Source organism: Aquarana catesbeiana, linkage group LG03 (genome assembly GCF_042186555.1).
Source record: "Aquarana catesbeiana isolate 2022-GZ linkage group LG03, ASM4218655v1, whole genome shotgun sequence".
Taxonomy (NCBI): domain Eukaryota; kingdom Metazoa; phylum Chordata; class Amphibia; order Anura; family Ranidae; genus Aquarana; species Aquarana catesbeiana.
The window spans coordinates 679801346-679817557 of NC_133326.1; the positions used below are offsets into that span (position 1 = coordinate 679801346).

The window sequence follows — 16212 nt, forward strand, 5'->3', positions numbered from 1 at the left end:
GCACGAACGTAAGAAAGACAAAAAGAATAGGAACACAGCACAACTACTTACTTTTTTGCAGTACTCTCCGGATCTTTCTGTACTGCACGGGCTCTATTAATTTCAGGTCCGACCACTGCTTCCTGAGCTGATCTTTCGATCGTCGTACCCCGAAATTCCTGTGAAGACTTTTGACCACTTTCGCCATGATCTTGGCCTTTCTGATATTGGGGTTGGGGTAAGGCCCTTACTTTCCGTCATAGTCGGCCCTCTTCAGGATGTCCACCATCTCCAACATCTCCCCAAAGGACATATTTGTGGCCTTAAATCTTCTCCTTCTGGATCAGGACGTGTCCGGATCCGGGCTTTCCTCCTCCTCGTTCCTGTAATTATCACGCACCTGCTGTGACTCCACCATGTGCTCTTCCCCCACTGCGCCGAACGAAAAGGGGCGGGTAATAGAATAGAAAGAACGTCAGGGGCGGGCGGAGTTACACGCATGCGCAGTGTATATAAAGCGTAACACACGTGCGTATTACGTATGATCTATGAGCGGAGGAAGGAGCATTGGAGGCGCCGATCGTAAGAACGAAGGTAAGAGACAAACTTGTGCCTATACTGCTTCTACATTGAGGCCTATAGTGTAACAAGATTAGGAGAGTTTTGCCTGACATTAGGCTTGTGTTGTGTCTTGCAGTGAACATGGATATGCTATTGAAAGACAATGACTTCATGTCACTATTCATTGATATGTTAAGGGAGCTGCCATATGTAAGGGAGCGCAAGAAAGTCCTGGATTCACAGAGATCCGGAGCAGCAGATGACATCTATGTCCCCAGGATGTGGTACTACGACAGGCTGCATTTTCTGGCAGGCCAGACTGAACCCAGGTCATCCCTCTTCAGTCTTCCTTCAACGCTTCCTTCCCCCCCCCGGCTGAGGCTTCTGACACCCAACCTGGGCCTTCCAGGCAACATGTGGAGGAGCCCAGATTGAGCCAGATATAGCATTCCTCTAAATATTTCTGCTTGTCCAATCAATGATGTTAACTAGATGTTAGTTGGGAGTACTAATTTAGGATTGTGATTGATGAAGCAAAAAATAAAACCATGTCCCTTTTTCATACACAGGGAAGTCTCAGCCAGAAGGTGGCCGGGCCGAGCCGGCTGACTGATCTGCAGGTCCCTCCACTCCCCCTGGAAAGAGAAAGTGGCAGGAGGAGGAGTGCCCTAGAGGAGGCTGGCAGAGGACTCTTTTGGAGGGCTACAGAGGTCCCGGGAGCACCCTACACCATGGAGGAGGACATTGCTGCCACCATTGCCTATAAAATGCAGAGGATGGAGGAGGGACAACAAGTCATGTGTGAGTCGCTCATATTGGAGGCTCTTAACAAAGGTATGAGGGGCCAAATTACAGCTCAGACACACCTTTGCGAACTCACAGATGGTCCTCCTCCTCCTCCTGCAGGTCCTCCTCCTCCTCCTCCCTCTCCTCCAGGTCCTCCCAGTCCTCCTCCTCCTCCAGGCCCTACTCCTCCTCCTGCCACATCTCCAACAGCACAGCCACAGCCGGGAAGGAAGCGTGAAAGGAAGACCAGAAAGTGAGGACCCTGGATTCAGTCTGGTCGGCCAAAAGATGCAGCCTCTTGTGGTACCACAGCCTGGGGACACAGATGTCAACTGCTGCTTTCCGGATCTCTGCGAATTCTGGACCAGACTGCCCTCCCTTACATATGGACTCCTCAGGCCACCAATTTTGATGTTCAAGAATTGATGTCTGCCGTGGGGGTCCCAGGCTTCGCTAATTTCTCCTGTTGATCCAGTGTTGCCTCCCTCTTTGTTTGGTTCTGAGCCCTTAATAAAGGAATTTTGGTTTGAATTATACTCTCCTATGTGTTTTACTTCAAAAAGGACAGTTTGTTTGTGAGGATTCAGGTACATTTCAAATATACAATGTGAAATTAACAAGGGACACCAACACCAAACAATCTTCTTGAGATTAAATAATAAAATATATCAATGGTGTTGTGGTAACTTGACACACAAAACACACACAAAAATAGTCTGGAGTAAAAATAAAAATAACATTGAACAAAGATCAGCCTTGGAAAAAATACAAACATAAAATCTAAAACAAAAATGGCTTAAAATCCCCCCCAAAAAAAAAAAAAAAAAAAAACATTATGTCAGATGTGACATATAACAATATATTCAGGGAATCACAATAAAAAAACAAAAAAAAAGTTTGTGAGAAGTGTGTGTGAATATGAGCAGCAAAACTACTTAATTCTTCTCACATTATAAAGAAGAAGAGAGTGCGCTGTATTAAACCATTTTTGACATTGCAGTGTGACGAAAGTGCTGTATCCATTGCGAATGCTAAGTTTACCAGAACGAGCTGTTCCGTGTTGGAATTTCTTCTGAGCATGCGTGGCACTTTGTACGTCGGAACAGGCCACACACGGTCGCAATTGACGCGATCGGATTTTGTTATTGGAAAATTTTATCTCCTGCTCTCCAACTTTGTGTGTCAGAAAATCCGATGGAAAATGTCCGATGGAGCCCACACACGGTCGGAATTTCTGACAACACGCTCCGATCGGACATTTTCCATCGGAAAATCCGACCGTGTGTACGGGGCATAAATGTGGAATGTGTGTTCCTTGCTAAAAAACATTATTTTTTTATCAAGTTTTAATGGGTAAAATTCTGCTTTAAATGCAGCAGAAAAAAAAAAAATCCGATCTCCCCTTCTGCCAGGCAGGGTTTTGCTGTGTGGCGGAGCTGGGTATATCTTAGTATTGGGTGGCCAGAAATAAGTATCCTATGGTAGGTAAAACAACTCACATTCATTATACGTATTTTGTTTGCAAATTTAGCTGTTTAGCTGAGTTCTGCTTTAGGAGTGGAAATTCATATTATTACAATGACTCGGTCCTGCTTGAGCGTAAAACACCAAAGTCACTTGGTAACCGCAGTGATGGTTGTCCTCCTGGGTTGAATGACACCCGGTGTGAGCCTAGAGTGCCAAAGATCCATCCCCCACCAAAAACTACATTTGCTCACTATATATTATCTTTCAATGTAGAACACTTTCTCTTCCCAGATCCTACTCAGAATGATCCCAAGTTCACAGTCACTCAGCCTGAAAATATAACGGCTAATGAAGGAGCCTCTGTCACCATCAGCTGCTCATACACCATCCCACCAGACCAAAACCTTCTGTGGAGTGGAGTTTTCTGGAGAGTGGGCAGCCCAACGGGACCCTACGCCTATCACCCCTCTGATCTGATGGTTCATCCCAGTTACAGTGGAAGAACTCAGCTGAATGGATCAACTGATCTCCAAATAAACGGGGTCCAAGATACAGATACCACCACCTACTACTGCTTTGTGATGCTGAAATATTGTATTGGAACTGACAAGACCAACTCAGTGCTGAAATACGGGAGCGGGACACAATTATATCGAAATGTAAAAAATCAGACCTCCACAGGTATAAATTACTTTATTTTTTTCATTCTCATTAAATGTGCAAACATTTTTATGCATTACAGGGCTTAAAGGAGAATTGTACCTTTTTAAAAAGAATAAATACACCCATATTGCAAAAAGCCAAAATGTTCTCATAATAATTTTTCACATTTGAGCCTGAAAAGTTTTGCAACTGTGATCAATGGATCATTGGTGCAATGCTCTGCCTCCTGCAGGTTCTTCCTCCAGCTTGGGTCTGTACTGAGGTACAAACCTTCAGTTGTGGAGCTGGAGGAGGTGTCAATGAACTACAAGTGTGGTGATGTCACTGCAGTTTTGATCCATTGAGAACTACAAGTCCTTGTGCTGCGTTGGCTCCGGGCTGGGGTAAGGGCGGAGGAGCGAGTGGCTGGCTCCAGCTCTCAGCTGCACACTGAAAGGCGGAACCAGCTGTCAATCAGGCAGTGTGGTGGATCCCAACAATATTGGACTTGGTATATTAAGATTATAGTAAACTAAAGCGCTAATGGAATATACAGGTGATGTCGTGATTTGTATTATAGTGTTGCAAAAATATAAAATTATAAAATTTGTAGTGATGTGAGAATATAAAATTCTATTAAAATCTGTTATAGGTGACGTGATATTCCAATATTCAAGTGATAAAATTAGATATTAAGATGATGAAAAAAATTATTAATATTCCAAAATTAATGGTGTGTATTAATATTGCACTTCTCCCTCAAACTAATTAATTTACATAATGTGTATAAAGCTGCACCTCTATCATAGTGTTCTGATACCACTCAAAAAAATTAAAATATGTAAAGTGCGCTAAATACGCTAACAAAATTCAGTGATAAAAATAAATCCGTAATTAATAATAAATAATTGGATAATACATGTATACATAGATAGTGATAATTAATTAGGATAGCTTATATTACTACTAAACCAATATACGGTTGATGGTATCTCATAAGACATTCATATAGTAGTCCCCAATGAGTATAAATATCAAGTCCATATATTATCTTTTAAATAAAAACAGCTGGTGTTCACTGGTAGATTGATTTCCTCCCTTAATGGATAGAGTTCAGCCTACATTCCAATTACACCTTAAAATGCCTCACTGAGTTTTTGGTGATCCGCTGGTATTTTGGCTCCAATAATTCAATTTCGTTCATGCAAACAAATATAAAGAAAACTTTCATTGCGCAGTGAACTTTTTAATTAGAGCATCATGGCAACACAAACAAGGTGCACTCACTGTATAGGTATCACATTAGATCAAAGCACTACAAAGCACTACGGATGACGTCACTTGGCTCCTCCCGACGCGTTGCATCACATGTCACGTGACTTCATCAAGGGTCACGTGACATGTGACGCAACGCATCAGGAGGAGCCAAGAGACGTAATTAGTAGTGCTTTGTAGTTGTTGTTAGTATTTTGAACTTATGGGTTTTACTTCCTCTTTTTTCCCCTGCTTTCCCCTGCAAAGTAAAAGCATAATGGGCTAGTATGCATCACATACTAGCTCATTATGTGGTAATTACCTGCAAACGAAGCCCATGCTGTCCCCACTGGTGGCTGCATCCACCTTCACCCCTCTTCCTTCCAGGGCCGCTGACTCTGGCTCTGTGACTGGACAGAGCCGCGTGACGTCACTCCCGCGTATGCTTGTGGGAGCCATCAGTCACGGCACTTGTGAGTAAAGAAGCGGCACGGGGGTCCGTTTCTTCACAGCGCATGCGCAGATGACATCATCGGCGCACTACAAGGTAAATATCTCCTAAACGGCGGAGGTTTAGGGGATATTTCCACTACCTATAGGTAAGCCTTATTCTAGGCTTACCTATAGGTAAAAGTGACAATAGGGGGTTTGCAACCATTTTAAATCGTTGGGTTAGTGGGAGCCAATAGAGGGCGTGACACAGTAGTAGCAGACACCTAAGTGGTTGGTAAGGTGGATGAGCCTGGCAGCAGCATTCTTAACAGACTGAAGGGGGTATTGTCTATGTAAAGGTAAGCCCATAATGAGGAGGGAGCTGCAGTGGTCTATGCAGGAGATGACCAGGGAGTGAATTAGGAGCTTTGTGGTGTCATTGGTTAGAAAGGGACGTATTTTGCGGAGGTTGAGGTGGCAAGATTTGGACAATGATTGGACATGGGGCCGAAAGGATAGAGTAATGGCCACTAGATGGAGCTAAAGTGCTATGGAAATACAGTAAATACAGTATGACTTTAACGAGAAATGCAATGTAACAACTCTGGAGACCACTAGAGGGAAGCTGTCATTCAGCTTGTGGGACCGTCGGGATCTGTCAGGGTGCACCAGGAAGTCTTTTTTTTTTTTTTTAAGCAAGTCAGTGGGCATCATGACTGACAATCCACCGGTCAGGGCTTGGGGAAAATACCTTTGTCCTTATTAACATAGGAACATGGACATCATTTCTGGTGGGCAGGCTGATTGCAATGTGTTTTAGTAGCCTGCAGTCATGCTTCTGGGCTAGTCCGGAAGGGGCAGCCAGTGGCAGGAAGGGTGGGCAGAGCCTATAACCCAAGGACCATTTTTAAACAGAGTGGCAGCCTGGTAGGTCAGCTGTTATTGAACTAAATATTTTACTCTTTCTCCTTGTGTGTTGCTGCCCTTGTTGTGCTATCACTGAGCTGAAGAATTCATTCTTCTACTGCGGTGTGCTGAATGTCCTGTTCTATGCATTAGTACAGGACTTACTTTTTTCTTTTCAATATACCCTAAGATACTATTATTATTATTATTATTACAGTATTATAATACAGGATTTATATAGCACCAACATTTTGCGCAGTGATTTACAACATGAGGGCAGACAGTACAGTTACAATACAATTAAATACAGGAGGAATCAGAGGGCTCTGCTCGTTAGAGCTTACAATATAGGAGAGAGGGTCAAATGATACAAAAGATAATAACTGTGGGGGAGGAGCTGATGGAGAAAATTAAAGTACAGTTAGGTGAAACAGGATAGGCTTCTCTGAACAGATGGGTTTTCAGGTATCATCTAAAAGTAAATAGAGTAGGAGATAATCAGATACATAGCCGTAGGGAGTTCCATAGGATGGGAGAGGTTTGGGAGAAGTCCTGGAGGTGAGTATGGGAGGAGGTAATGAGGGCACTAGAGAGCAGGAAGTCTTGGGAGGAATGAAGAGGATGATTAGATTAGCAATTTGAGACTAGGTTAGTAATGTAGCTGGGGGCTGAGTTGTGGATGGCTTCGTAAGTTGTTAGTATTTTGTGTGCAAAATATTTTTTTATAGGATTTCCAGTGACAGGCAATTCAAGATGTGGATTAGAGAGTGTAGGATAGAGTCAGAGGGTGACCGTAGTATTTGAGAGGATAGGGTCCAGGGGACAGGGGTGGTTAGGTGGGTGTTAGAAAGGAGTTTAGCAACTTTGTCTATAGTAGCAGGTTTGAATAAGGGGAGTGTCAATTGAACCTGATGACATGGGGTGTTTACTGGGGAGATACCTGTAGAGTGGAGATTTCATCACAAATTGTATCAATCTTATTTTTGAAATGATTAGCAATCTCCTGGGCAGTGAGTGAGTTAGTGGGGGAGGCAGTGGAGGACAAAGAGAAGAGTTGATGGGGACTGGATGAGAAGGTGTTAATGAGAGTGGTAAAATAGGTCTGATGGGATGGCTGTGTGGATACAAGAATTTCATTTTTGGAGGGCAGATTTGTATTGGTTGAAGTAATTGAGAGACTTAGTCTTATGCCACAGAAGCTGTAGAGCACGGCTACGTTTTTTGAGATTTCTTGTGTCATCTGTTTGCCAGGGTTGTATGGGTCGAGGCCTGATTCTGTGTGTAATGGGGAGAGAGAGCTCGTCCAGGGTGTAGGACAGGAATTTATTGTAGACAGAAGTGGCTAGGTTGGGGCAGGACAGGGGTGAGATTTTGTCATAGAGGAATAGCAGCAGAACAGAGGAGGGAAGGGTTGAAGTGGCGAAGGTTTCTACAGGTGATGGTTAGGCGGTTGAAGGGATAGGTGGTGGAAGACAGGGGAGAGAGAAACTATAAGGTGGTGATCAGAAAGAGGTAAAGGATTGTTGGAGAGGTTGCATGGAGCGCATTGGTAGGAGAATACAAGGTCAAGGGTGTTGCCATCAGAGTGAGTATAAGCTTGGGAGGAGGACAGACTCATAGCTCCCTTCTGTCTGTATCACCCTGCAGGAGGAGGACAGACTCATAGTCCCCTTCTGTCTGCATCACCCTGCAGGAGGAAGGACTTGGTCAGCCCATTTATCATGCTATCTGCATAAGCCACGTTTGACAGGTTATCAGGACACCACAGAATCCCGGGTGATGGTCCCACCCCCCCGCTCCAGTACACGACAGGTGATTGGCAGCCCTTTTTCCATATGAGACAGCGTAGAGGGCATGTGTCCATTCCCTCCTCTCAAGTCTCAGATTACACTCAGCTCTCCTCCTGATATGTGTACTTTGAAGGGCTTTGGAGAAGAAGGGGCTGCAGATAAAGATGTACAGCTTATGTAATCACTTTAATACGCCATCATATGCATTTTTTTTTAACAGAAACAGTGTAAGTACATACAAGTAGCAAGAAGGTAAGATTTTTATTTTTGCAATCACCTGCACAGCCGAGCTCAGATTGGATGAGGGAGATGCAGCACAAGGAGCCACTGAGTTGTACTGCAGTCCTTACATATTAACAAGGTAAATGCTGGCAGTAGAAGAGAGCAGAGTGACAGATGAATTTATCAGTCTGCTGCTTTTACTTTCACTGTCCATTCACAATGTGTGATCTACTAAACGCACGCCAAGGAAAATCACATTTTCCGCTCTGTCAGACAGGACTGTGCTGTGTGGAAGAACTGTGCAAATCTCGGAACTGGATAACCAGAAATATAAATCACTCGGAAGGCAAAACAGTACTGTGTATATATATATATATATATATATATATATATATATATATATATATATATATACAATCCGTGTTCTTAGCTATTGGCTTGGAGATTATCTTCAATAGATAATGTGTTTTTTTTTTTCTTTTTTTCTACAGACCAGTTCTCTGTAGAACAGCCGGATGTTGTCCCTGCTGTGATTGGAGAAGATATCTCTATACCGTGTGCTGTTCATAATAATAGATCACCTGATGCTATAGAGGACATTATCTGGAGGGTAGGAAAAAGTGATCTATGTTTTGAAAATAATGAGTTTTTAATATGGAATACACAAAATATAACAGAAAATAATGGACAATGGAGACTACAGAAATCTAAGAATATCTTCCTATTACACAAAAAGAGTATTACAGATTCTGACAGTCGGCAATACTGCTGTGAGGTGAAGACAAGAACGAGATCAGATGGACGGTCATCTACACACGGCACCCAGGTAGTGATAGCAGGTAAGATATTTTCAGTTTTCAACATCAAATTACACAATGAAGAACAGAAAATTCCCCTGGAGGCGGGACTTTGAAGGCACTTTGACACAAGTCAATTGAAGTAAATTTAAAATATATGCACTTTTATTTAACACACATTGGTAAAAACATTTCCATAAAAAAATGTAACATGGGTGACTATCAATGCACAGACTTGTACAGATAAGATCACAATAGTTTCCAACCAACGCATTTCAGAGTTAAGAATACAACTTCATCAGGGGTAGAGGAGATATCCAATGTCTATGATATAAACACAAGGGTCAGAAATAATAATAGTACCATAGTCATAAATATATTGAGGAAATGTAGTTTGATAAAGAATCAACTTTCAAGGTGTACATGTAAACATTCTATGATGTATTAAAAGAAAAGACACAGTCTCAAGAGCTCCTTCCCATTCAGCTCACATTAGTGAATGTCAAAAGTTTTCACAGTAAATAGCAAGATTGTAGTCCTGGAGGAGCATTAACAAATGTTCACCCCACAAAAGGAGAACCAGAACTCACTGGGGCCACATTGGGGGATACAACCCTAAATAGGCAAAAACTGAATGTAGACGCTTAGTTGGGTATTTGGAATATCTAGAAAATATATGTTCAGGGGTATCATATATACTTGCCTGTTAGAGTGATAAAAAGGTGCTTGTGCTCATGCATCCATTGCCAGAACAGAGACCCTGCAAGGATTGCTATTCAGAGAGAATGCTGGAAAAGATTTGATAAATATGTATATATACAGTATCTCACAAAAGTGAGTACACCCCTCACATTTTTGTAAATATTTTATTCTATCTTTTCATGTGACAACACTGAAGAAATGACACTTTGCTACAATGTAAAGTAGTGAGTGTACAGCTTGTATAACAGTGTAAATTTGCTGTCCTCTCAAAATAACTCAACACACAGCCGTTAACCACTTCCGAACTGCCCACCGTCATTATACGTCGGCTGTTTGAAGAGCAGTATCGTTGTTATGGCAGCAGATAGCTACCAGAACCCTCGGTATCCTCCTCTTCAGCTGGTGGTCGGCTTTCAGATAAAAGTGGTCTCTGCATCAGATTCGCCGCAAGATCACTTTTATCAGCGGCGGGAGAGGGCCACCCCGCCGCTTACTACCGGAGCCGTCGGTAGCGACGATTGCGTCCTGTCTCCTGTTAGGTATGGAGACTAGTGAGGGGAAGATGGCCCCCACCTGTCTCCATACCATTGCAGGGCAGAAGTAACGTCAAAACATCACTTCCGCCTATAGCTCTAAAAGCAACATTTCTTTTTTTAGGTTTTTTTAAATGACATTTAATTAATTTATTTTTTATTGCATTTTAGTGTAAATATGAGATCTGAGGTCTTTTTGACCCCAGATCTCATATTTAAGAGGTTCTGCCATGCTTTTTTTCTATTACAAGGGATGTTTACATTCCTTGTAATAGGAATAAAAGTGAAACACATTTTTAAAATTTAAAAATAAAAGGTAAAATAAATAAGAAAAAAATTTTTTTTTTTTTAAACGCACCCCGTCCCGCTGAGTTTGCGTGCAGAATCGAACGCATACGTGAGTAGCGCCCGCATATGAAAACAGTGTTCAAACCACACATGTGAGGTATCACCACAATCGTTAGAGCAAGCGCAATAATTCTAGCCCTAGACCTCCTCTGTAACTCAAAACATGTAACCTGTAGGATTTTTTACATGTCGCCTATGTTGATTTTTAAGGGTAAAAGTTTGTCGCCATTAAACGAGCGGGCGCAATTTTGAAGCATGACATGTTGGGTATCAATTTTCTCTGTGTAACATCATGTTTCACATTATAAAAAAAAATTGGGCTAACCTTATTGTTGTCCTATTTTTTAGTTCAAAAGTGATTTTTTTCCCAAAAAAGTGCGCTTGTAAGACCGCTGTGCAAATACGGTTTGACAAAAAGTATTGCAACGACCGCCATTTTATTCTCTAGGGTGTTAGAAAAAAAATATATAATGTTTGGAAGTTCTAAGTAATTTTCTAGCAAAAAAAAATGATTTTAACTTGTAAACAACAAGTTTGAAAAATAGGTCCGGTCTTAAAGTGGTTGATGTCTAAACTGCTGGCAACAAACGTGAGTACACCCCTAAGTGAAAATGTCCAGATTGGGCCCATTTAGCAATTTTCCCTCCCCGGTGTCATGTGACTCATTAGTGTTAGGTCCCATGTACATAAGACGCTGCTAAACACACGTTCAGAGGCAGTTGGATGCTTTTTTCATCTGCCCCTGAACTCAATCAATGTTATCCTATGTGACCATGTACATGCGTTTCTTTGGAAGCAAAAAAATGGGTTCAAACGCAGAAGATTTCCACGTTTCAGACGCCAAACGCGGCTAAACGTGGTACCCATCGCTACCCCCTGCACTTGGAGGTAGTGGGGGACCATTGAAGGTAAAGATGTTGTGGCAAAGAATAAAGTCTAAAGGAGAAATGATAAACTCACTATAGCCACAATCAGAAGCATTTTCTTGATGTAGGATATGTTTGATAGCAGCTATCCCCTTGTCGTGGGGGATAGAGCTATCAGAGGTTCCACATCTATTGTTACTAAATAGGCATTTCAGGAATACAAAAGTTATCTATAATTTGGAGAAAGTGAATGGTGTCTTTGACATTTGACTGTAGATTAGTTACATAAGGTCTAAGATATTCGTCAACTAGACAACTGGCATTCTCACTAATGGCTCCCCTGCCAGACATAATTGGCCTGCTCAATGGATTAATGGGAAAATTTGTCCTGATGTAATCCCATGTGGTTTTTGTGATAATACCACTGAGATAAGCCGTATCAACGAGATTATAGAAATCGTTGTTGTATTTGTCTATGATATGTATAGTGATACGATGATACCAATTTATATTTTTTTACATTTTATTACACATGGTAACATATTTGTTAATATCAATCAGGACAATGTTTCCACTTTTGTCTGCAGGTTTCATCGTAATAGATCTATTGTCTAAAAGTTGCTTGAGAGCCTGCATTTCCTCATTGATGTTAGTCAGAGATGAGGATGGTAACCAGAGATTATCAAGTTCTTTAATTACTAATTTAAGGAATGCAGCAATATTGGGATAGGAATTGGGAGCTGGAAATTTGATCTGATGGGTCACTTTCCTCCAAAAGTGAAATAAGTGTGTCTAAAGCCTTATTATCACTTGGAGGCGGACCATTAACATTTCCTTGTTTATGGTAGAGGCCCTTTGGAATAGGTTTGCATACAAACAATTGGAGATTTTTGTTGAATTCAAATTTTTCGAGATCACGTAGCTGGTACATTACCTGTTACCATAGAAGAAACCCACCCATATACAGAAGTTTTTTTATTTGATACCATTTGAGAGACAACAAAACTAGGTTTCTTGGCTGTTTGTCCTTGTGTTGGATCACCATGGTGTTGGCATTTAGTACGCTGTGGACACTTATGTTTGGAAGGTACCTGTGAAAAGGTGGAAGAAATTGGTAAATTTGCAGAGTATTGGTCCTTTTTCATAGAAAATCTATGCTTTAATTGATAATTTTGGTTTCATCTATATGCTTTTCCTTTCTGGAATGCATTTTTGTCCCTTGCAAACATTTTTTCTTTGTTAATTAGTATCTCTTTATTGTGACCTTCCAATTGATTTTTGAGCTTCTTTTCCCTATCTGGAAATGATTTATGAGTCTTATTTGTTTGCAATTTGTTGTTAATCTCTGTATCTAGAGCCTCTGCTAGCTTTTTATATTCACTTATTCACTTATTAAATTCATCATTCCACATGATCCTTTGCGTAGAATTTTTTCCCACTTTTTTTTAAATTAGAGTCCAGGTCCTCCAGTGTGGGGAAGATCTGAACTCTTAGTCCAAAAGGGTTTATATATTCTTTTAAATAGTTCTGAAAGGACTTAATGTGCCAAAATACTGCAGACTTTTTTTCCATGGTTTTAGTTTAACCACTTCAGCCCCGGAAGATTTGGCTGCTCAATAAACAGGCCATTTTTTGCGATACGGCACTACATCGCTTTAACTGACAATTGCGCGGTCATGCGAGGTTGTACCCAAACAAAATTGATGTGATTTTTTTTCCCACAAATAGAGCTTTCTTTTGATCGTCTCTGTGGTATTTCTTTTTGCGCTATAAACAAAAAAGAGCGACAATTTTGAAAACACAATATTTTGTACTTTTTGCTATAATAAATGCCCCCAATTTTTTTCCTCAGTTTAGGCCGCAATGTATTCTTATACATATTTTTGGTAATAAAAATCGCAATCAGCGTATATCGATTGGTTTGCGCAAAAGTTATAGCATCTACAAAATAGTCGAAAGATTTATGGCATTTTTATTATTATTTTTTTTTTTTTAGTAGTAATGGCGGCGATCAGCGATTTTTATCGGGGCTGCGACATTATGGCGGACAGATCAGACACTTTTGACACATTTTTGGGACCAATGGCATTTATACAGCGATCAGTGCTATAAAAATGCACTGATTACTATGTAAATGTCACTGGCAGGTAAGGGGTTAACACTAGGGGCTGATCAAGGGGTTAACTGTGTTCCCTAGGGAGTGATTCTAACTGTGGGGGGAGGGGACTGACTGGGTGAGGAGAGCAATCGTTGTTCATACTTACTATGAACAACAGATCGCTCTCCTCACCTCTGACAGCATGGAGATCTGTCTGTTTACATTGACAGATCTTCGTTCTGTCTCTGTGTGGAGCGATCGCGGGTGCCCAGTGGTCATAGCGACCGCCGGGCACACGCATAGGCTCCGGCGTCGTGCCACTGGCGGCGTGCATGTGCCCTCTAGGGTTCAAAAGGCGAACCGACACTCAGTTATGTGCTCAGAGAAGGGTCTGGTATGTTTGTTTTTTTTCATTTTGGCGCGGGGTTCCCTTTAAAATCCATACCAGACCTGAAGGGACTGGTATGGATTTTGGGGGGGGACCCCCACACCATTAAAAAAAAAAATTAGCACAGGGTTCCCCTTAATATCCATACCAGACTCAAAGGGCCTGTTATGGACTGGGGGGGACCCACGCCATTTTTTAAATTTACTTTTATCTATATTGTCGGGATTCAGCAATATGTTACAGCCGCCAGCAGATTTAAATTACATTTTTTCCTTTAGAAATGTAATTTTGCTGCTCTCATTTATTACACTATACACGGCCGCTATGTAAGCAGCCTTACATAGTGTGGGGCATGGACTTAGCCCCCGGAGCCATGATTGGACGAAGACACCCTGCAATAGGCCAATCATGGCTTTCATAGCAGAGCCCGCTGTGATTGGCAAAGTATGCAGGTCATGTGCATGCTTTGGCCAATTATCAGACATCAATGCACTGCAATCTCGCAGTGCATTATGGGGCATTCCGTGGTGCTCAAATTCGCCGCGTACTCCCCATAATGTTTGGAATTCGTCAAATAGGCAAACTTACGTTCGACTCGAACTGCGGGATCGTCCCTACCAATCAACAAAAACTTTGTGCATTTTACACAATAATGGAAATATATTCAAGTTGGGATATTCTGCCACATTAAGAGAAAAATATCATCACAAACTTGTCCCAGTTAATGGAAAACCCAGAGAATCTCCCATAAGTAGTAATTAGGGACATGTTTTCACTAAGGGAGTGTATGGTATCACCCACAAAAAAGAGAGTATCATCTGCATACAGATATTTTATCTTCCCCCATAGATCCCTGAAAGCCCACTATTTGTGAGAACTGCCGAATAGCTGCAGCCAATGGCTCTAAGGCTTAGGCATACAGCAGGGGTGACAAATAGCACCCCTGCCAGGTGTAGGTGAGGTGCAGCATGGTGAGGCAATAAAAATTCACACAGTCAGGTGCAGTGAAGAAACTGTGTTGAAATAGTACAGCAGCAGTTCACAACAAACCCTGTGGGAAGACTGCCCAGCTGGGTGCACTCACGATTTCCAGTAATGTGAAGAGAGCAGGTATCAGCCAGACTGGCAGCATCTGTTAAGAGAGCAGAACGTCTTGTGCCCAAATAAGATGAAGTCCAAAATAGATGCATCCCTACACTTCCCCCCCTCTCTTAGAGACCTTTCCCTTACAACTGTCGTGTCATGAGGGCCATGTACCTGATGTGAGACTGAAGTAGTGGGGAGGCCTCCCTTGCACCTCGGGTCTTTGAAGCCTCTGGAGATGGAGACAGAGACTTGGTGGACACCGAGTGGCACGGGTGCCAGGGGTGCGGAGCACCGTGCAAGCCTTAGTCCGAGATCCGAGCCAAGGTCAAATCCAGTTTGGCAATGAAGTATAAAAGGGTTAATCAGAAGAAGAATGGTTAAGATCCAAGCCAGTGTCGGTTCCAAGTTGGTAAATGAGTACAAAAGGGACAAAGAAGTAGAATGGTCAAGGTACAAATCTGAGGTCAATGTCAAGCAGCAATCAAGAGTAGTCAAATAGGTTTCCAGGTCACAACAAGTTCAGACAGATCACACACTAGCACAGAAACAAGGGGGGACTGAAGATAATCCAGCAATTTGGCAGTGTCTGGGCTTATATAGGGAAGTATGAGGTCACTTCCTGTGCGCCTCCTGGGCATTTTCCTGCCTTTTTCCATCAGGTTGAGGTCACTTCCTGTGCGCCTCCTGGGCATTTTCCTGCCTTTTTCCATCAGGTTGAGGTCACTTCCTGTGCGCCTCCTGGGTTTTTCCCGCCTTTTTCCATCAGGTTGTGGTCACTTCCTGTGCGCTTCCTGAGCATTTTCCTGCCTTTTTCCATCAGGTATTCTGCGCAGGTGTGGGTTGGCACACTGAGGCGTTTTTGGTGCATGCTCAGTTGGCACGGATTTTCTCTTGCGGCAACGCGCCATTGGTGCATGCGTAGTGAGCCCTGGACCCTTACATGTCCCTAACAAGCAAGGTACTTGTCCCTATTCTACCAACTCGCAAATGCGCACCAAACCTGGTAGCCATGGCCTTAAAATGGCTCTGCCTGACCCAAGATGGCTTCCTGGGTCACATGGGACAGCAACAACCAATTAAATGCTTCCCCAGTGACCCAGTAAACTATAAAGGAATTCTGTTCCTTTTGACTTCATCTCCAACAACAGTGCCGCTGCAGAAGACTCTCCTACAGGGGAGTAAGTAGACTGTAACTGCCTACGCCGGTACCTCTAAAAGGGAAAGAGATTCAGAAAGCCTCCCATTAACTTGTATGCGTGCTATAGGGGATGCATATATGAGTTTAACACAGTTTATAAAATGGTTGCCAAAGCCAAATCTTTGTAATACCTGCCAAAGAAAAATTCCATTCTGTA

General features: G+C 42.3%; 1 protein-coding gene across 1 annotated transcript in view; it reads left to right on the forward strand.

The window, feature by feature from the left end:
• Positions 1-16212, forward strand: part of LOC141133518 (polymeric immunoglobulin receptor-like) — an 86996-nt gene that overhangs the window by 58981 nt on the left and 11803 nt on the right. The window contains exon 4 of the mRNA XM_073622944.1: positions 3085-3474. Within this exon, the coding sequence (XP_073479045.1) occupies positions 3085-3474 (390 nt within the window). The remainder of the gene's footprint in view (positions 1-3084; positions 3475-16212) is intronic.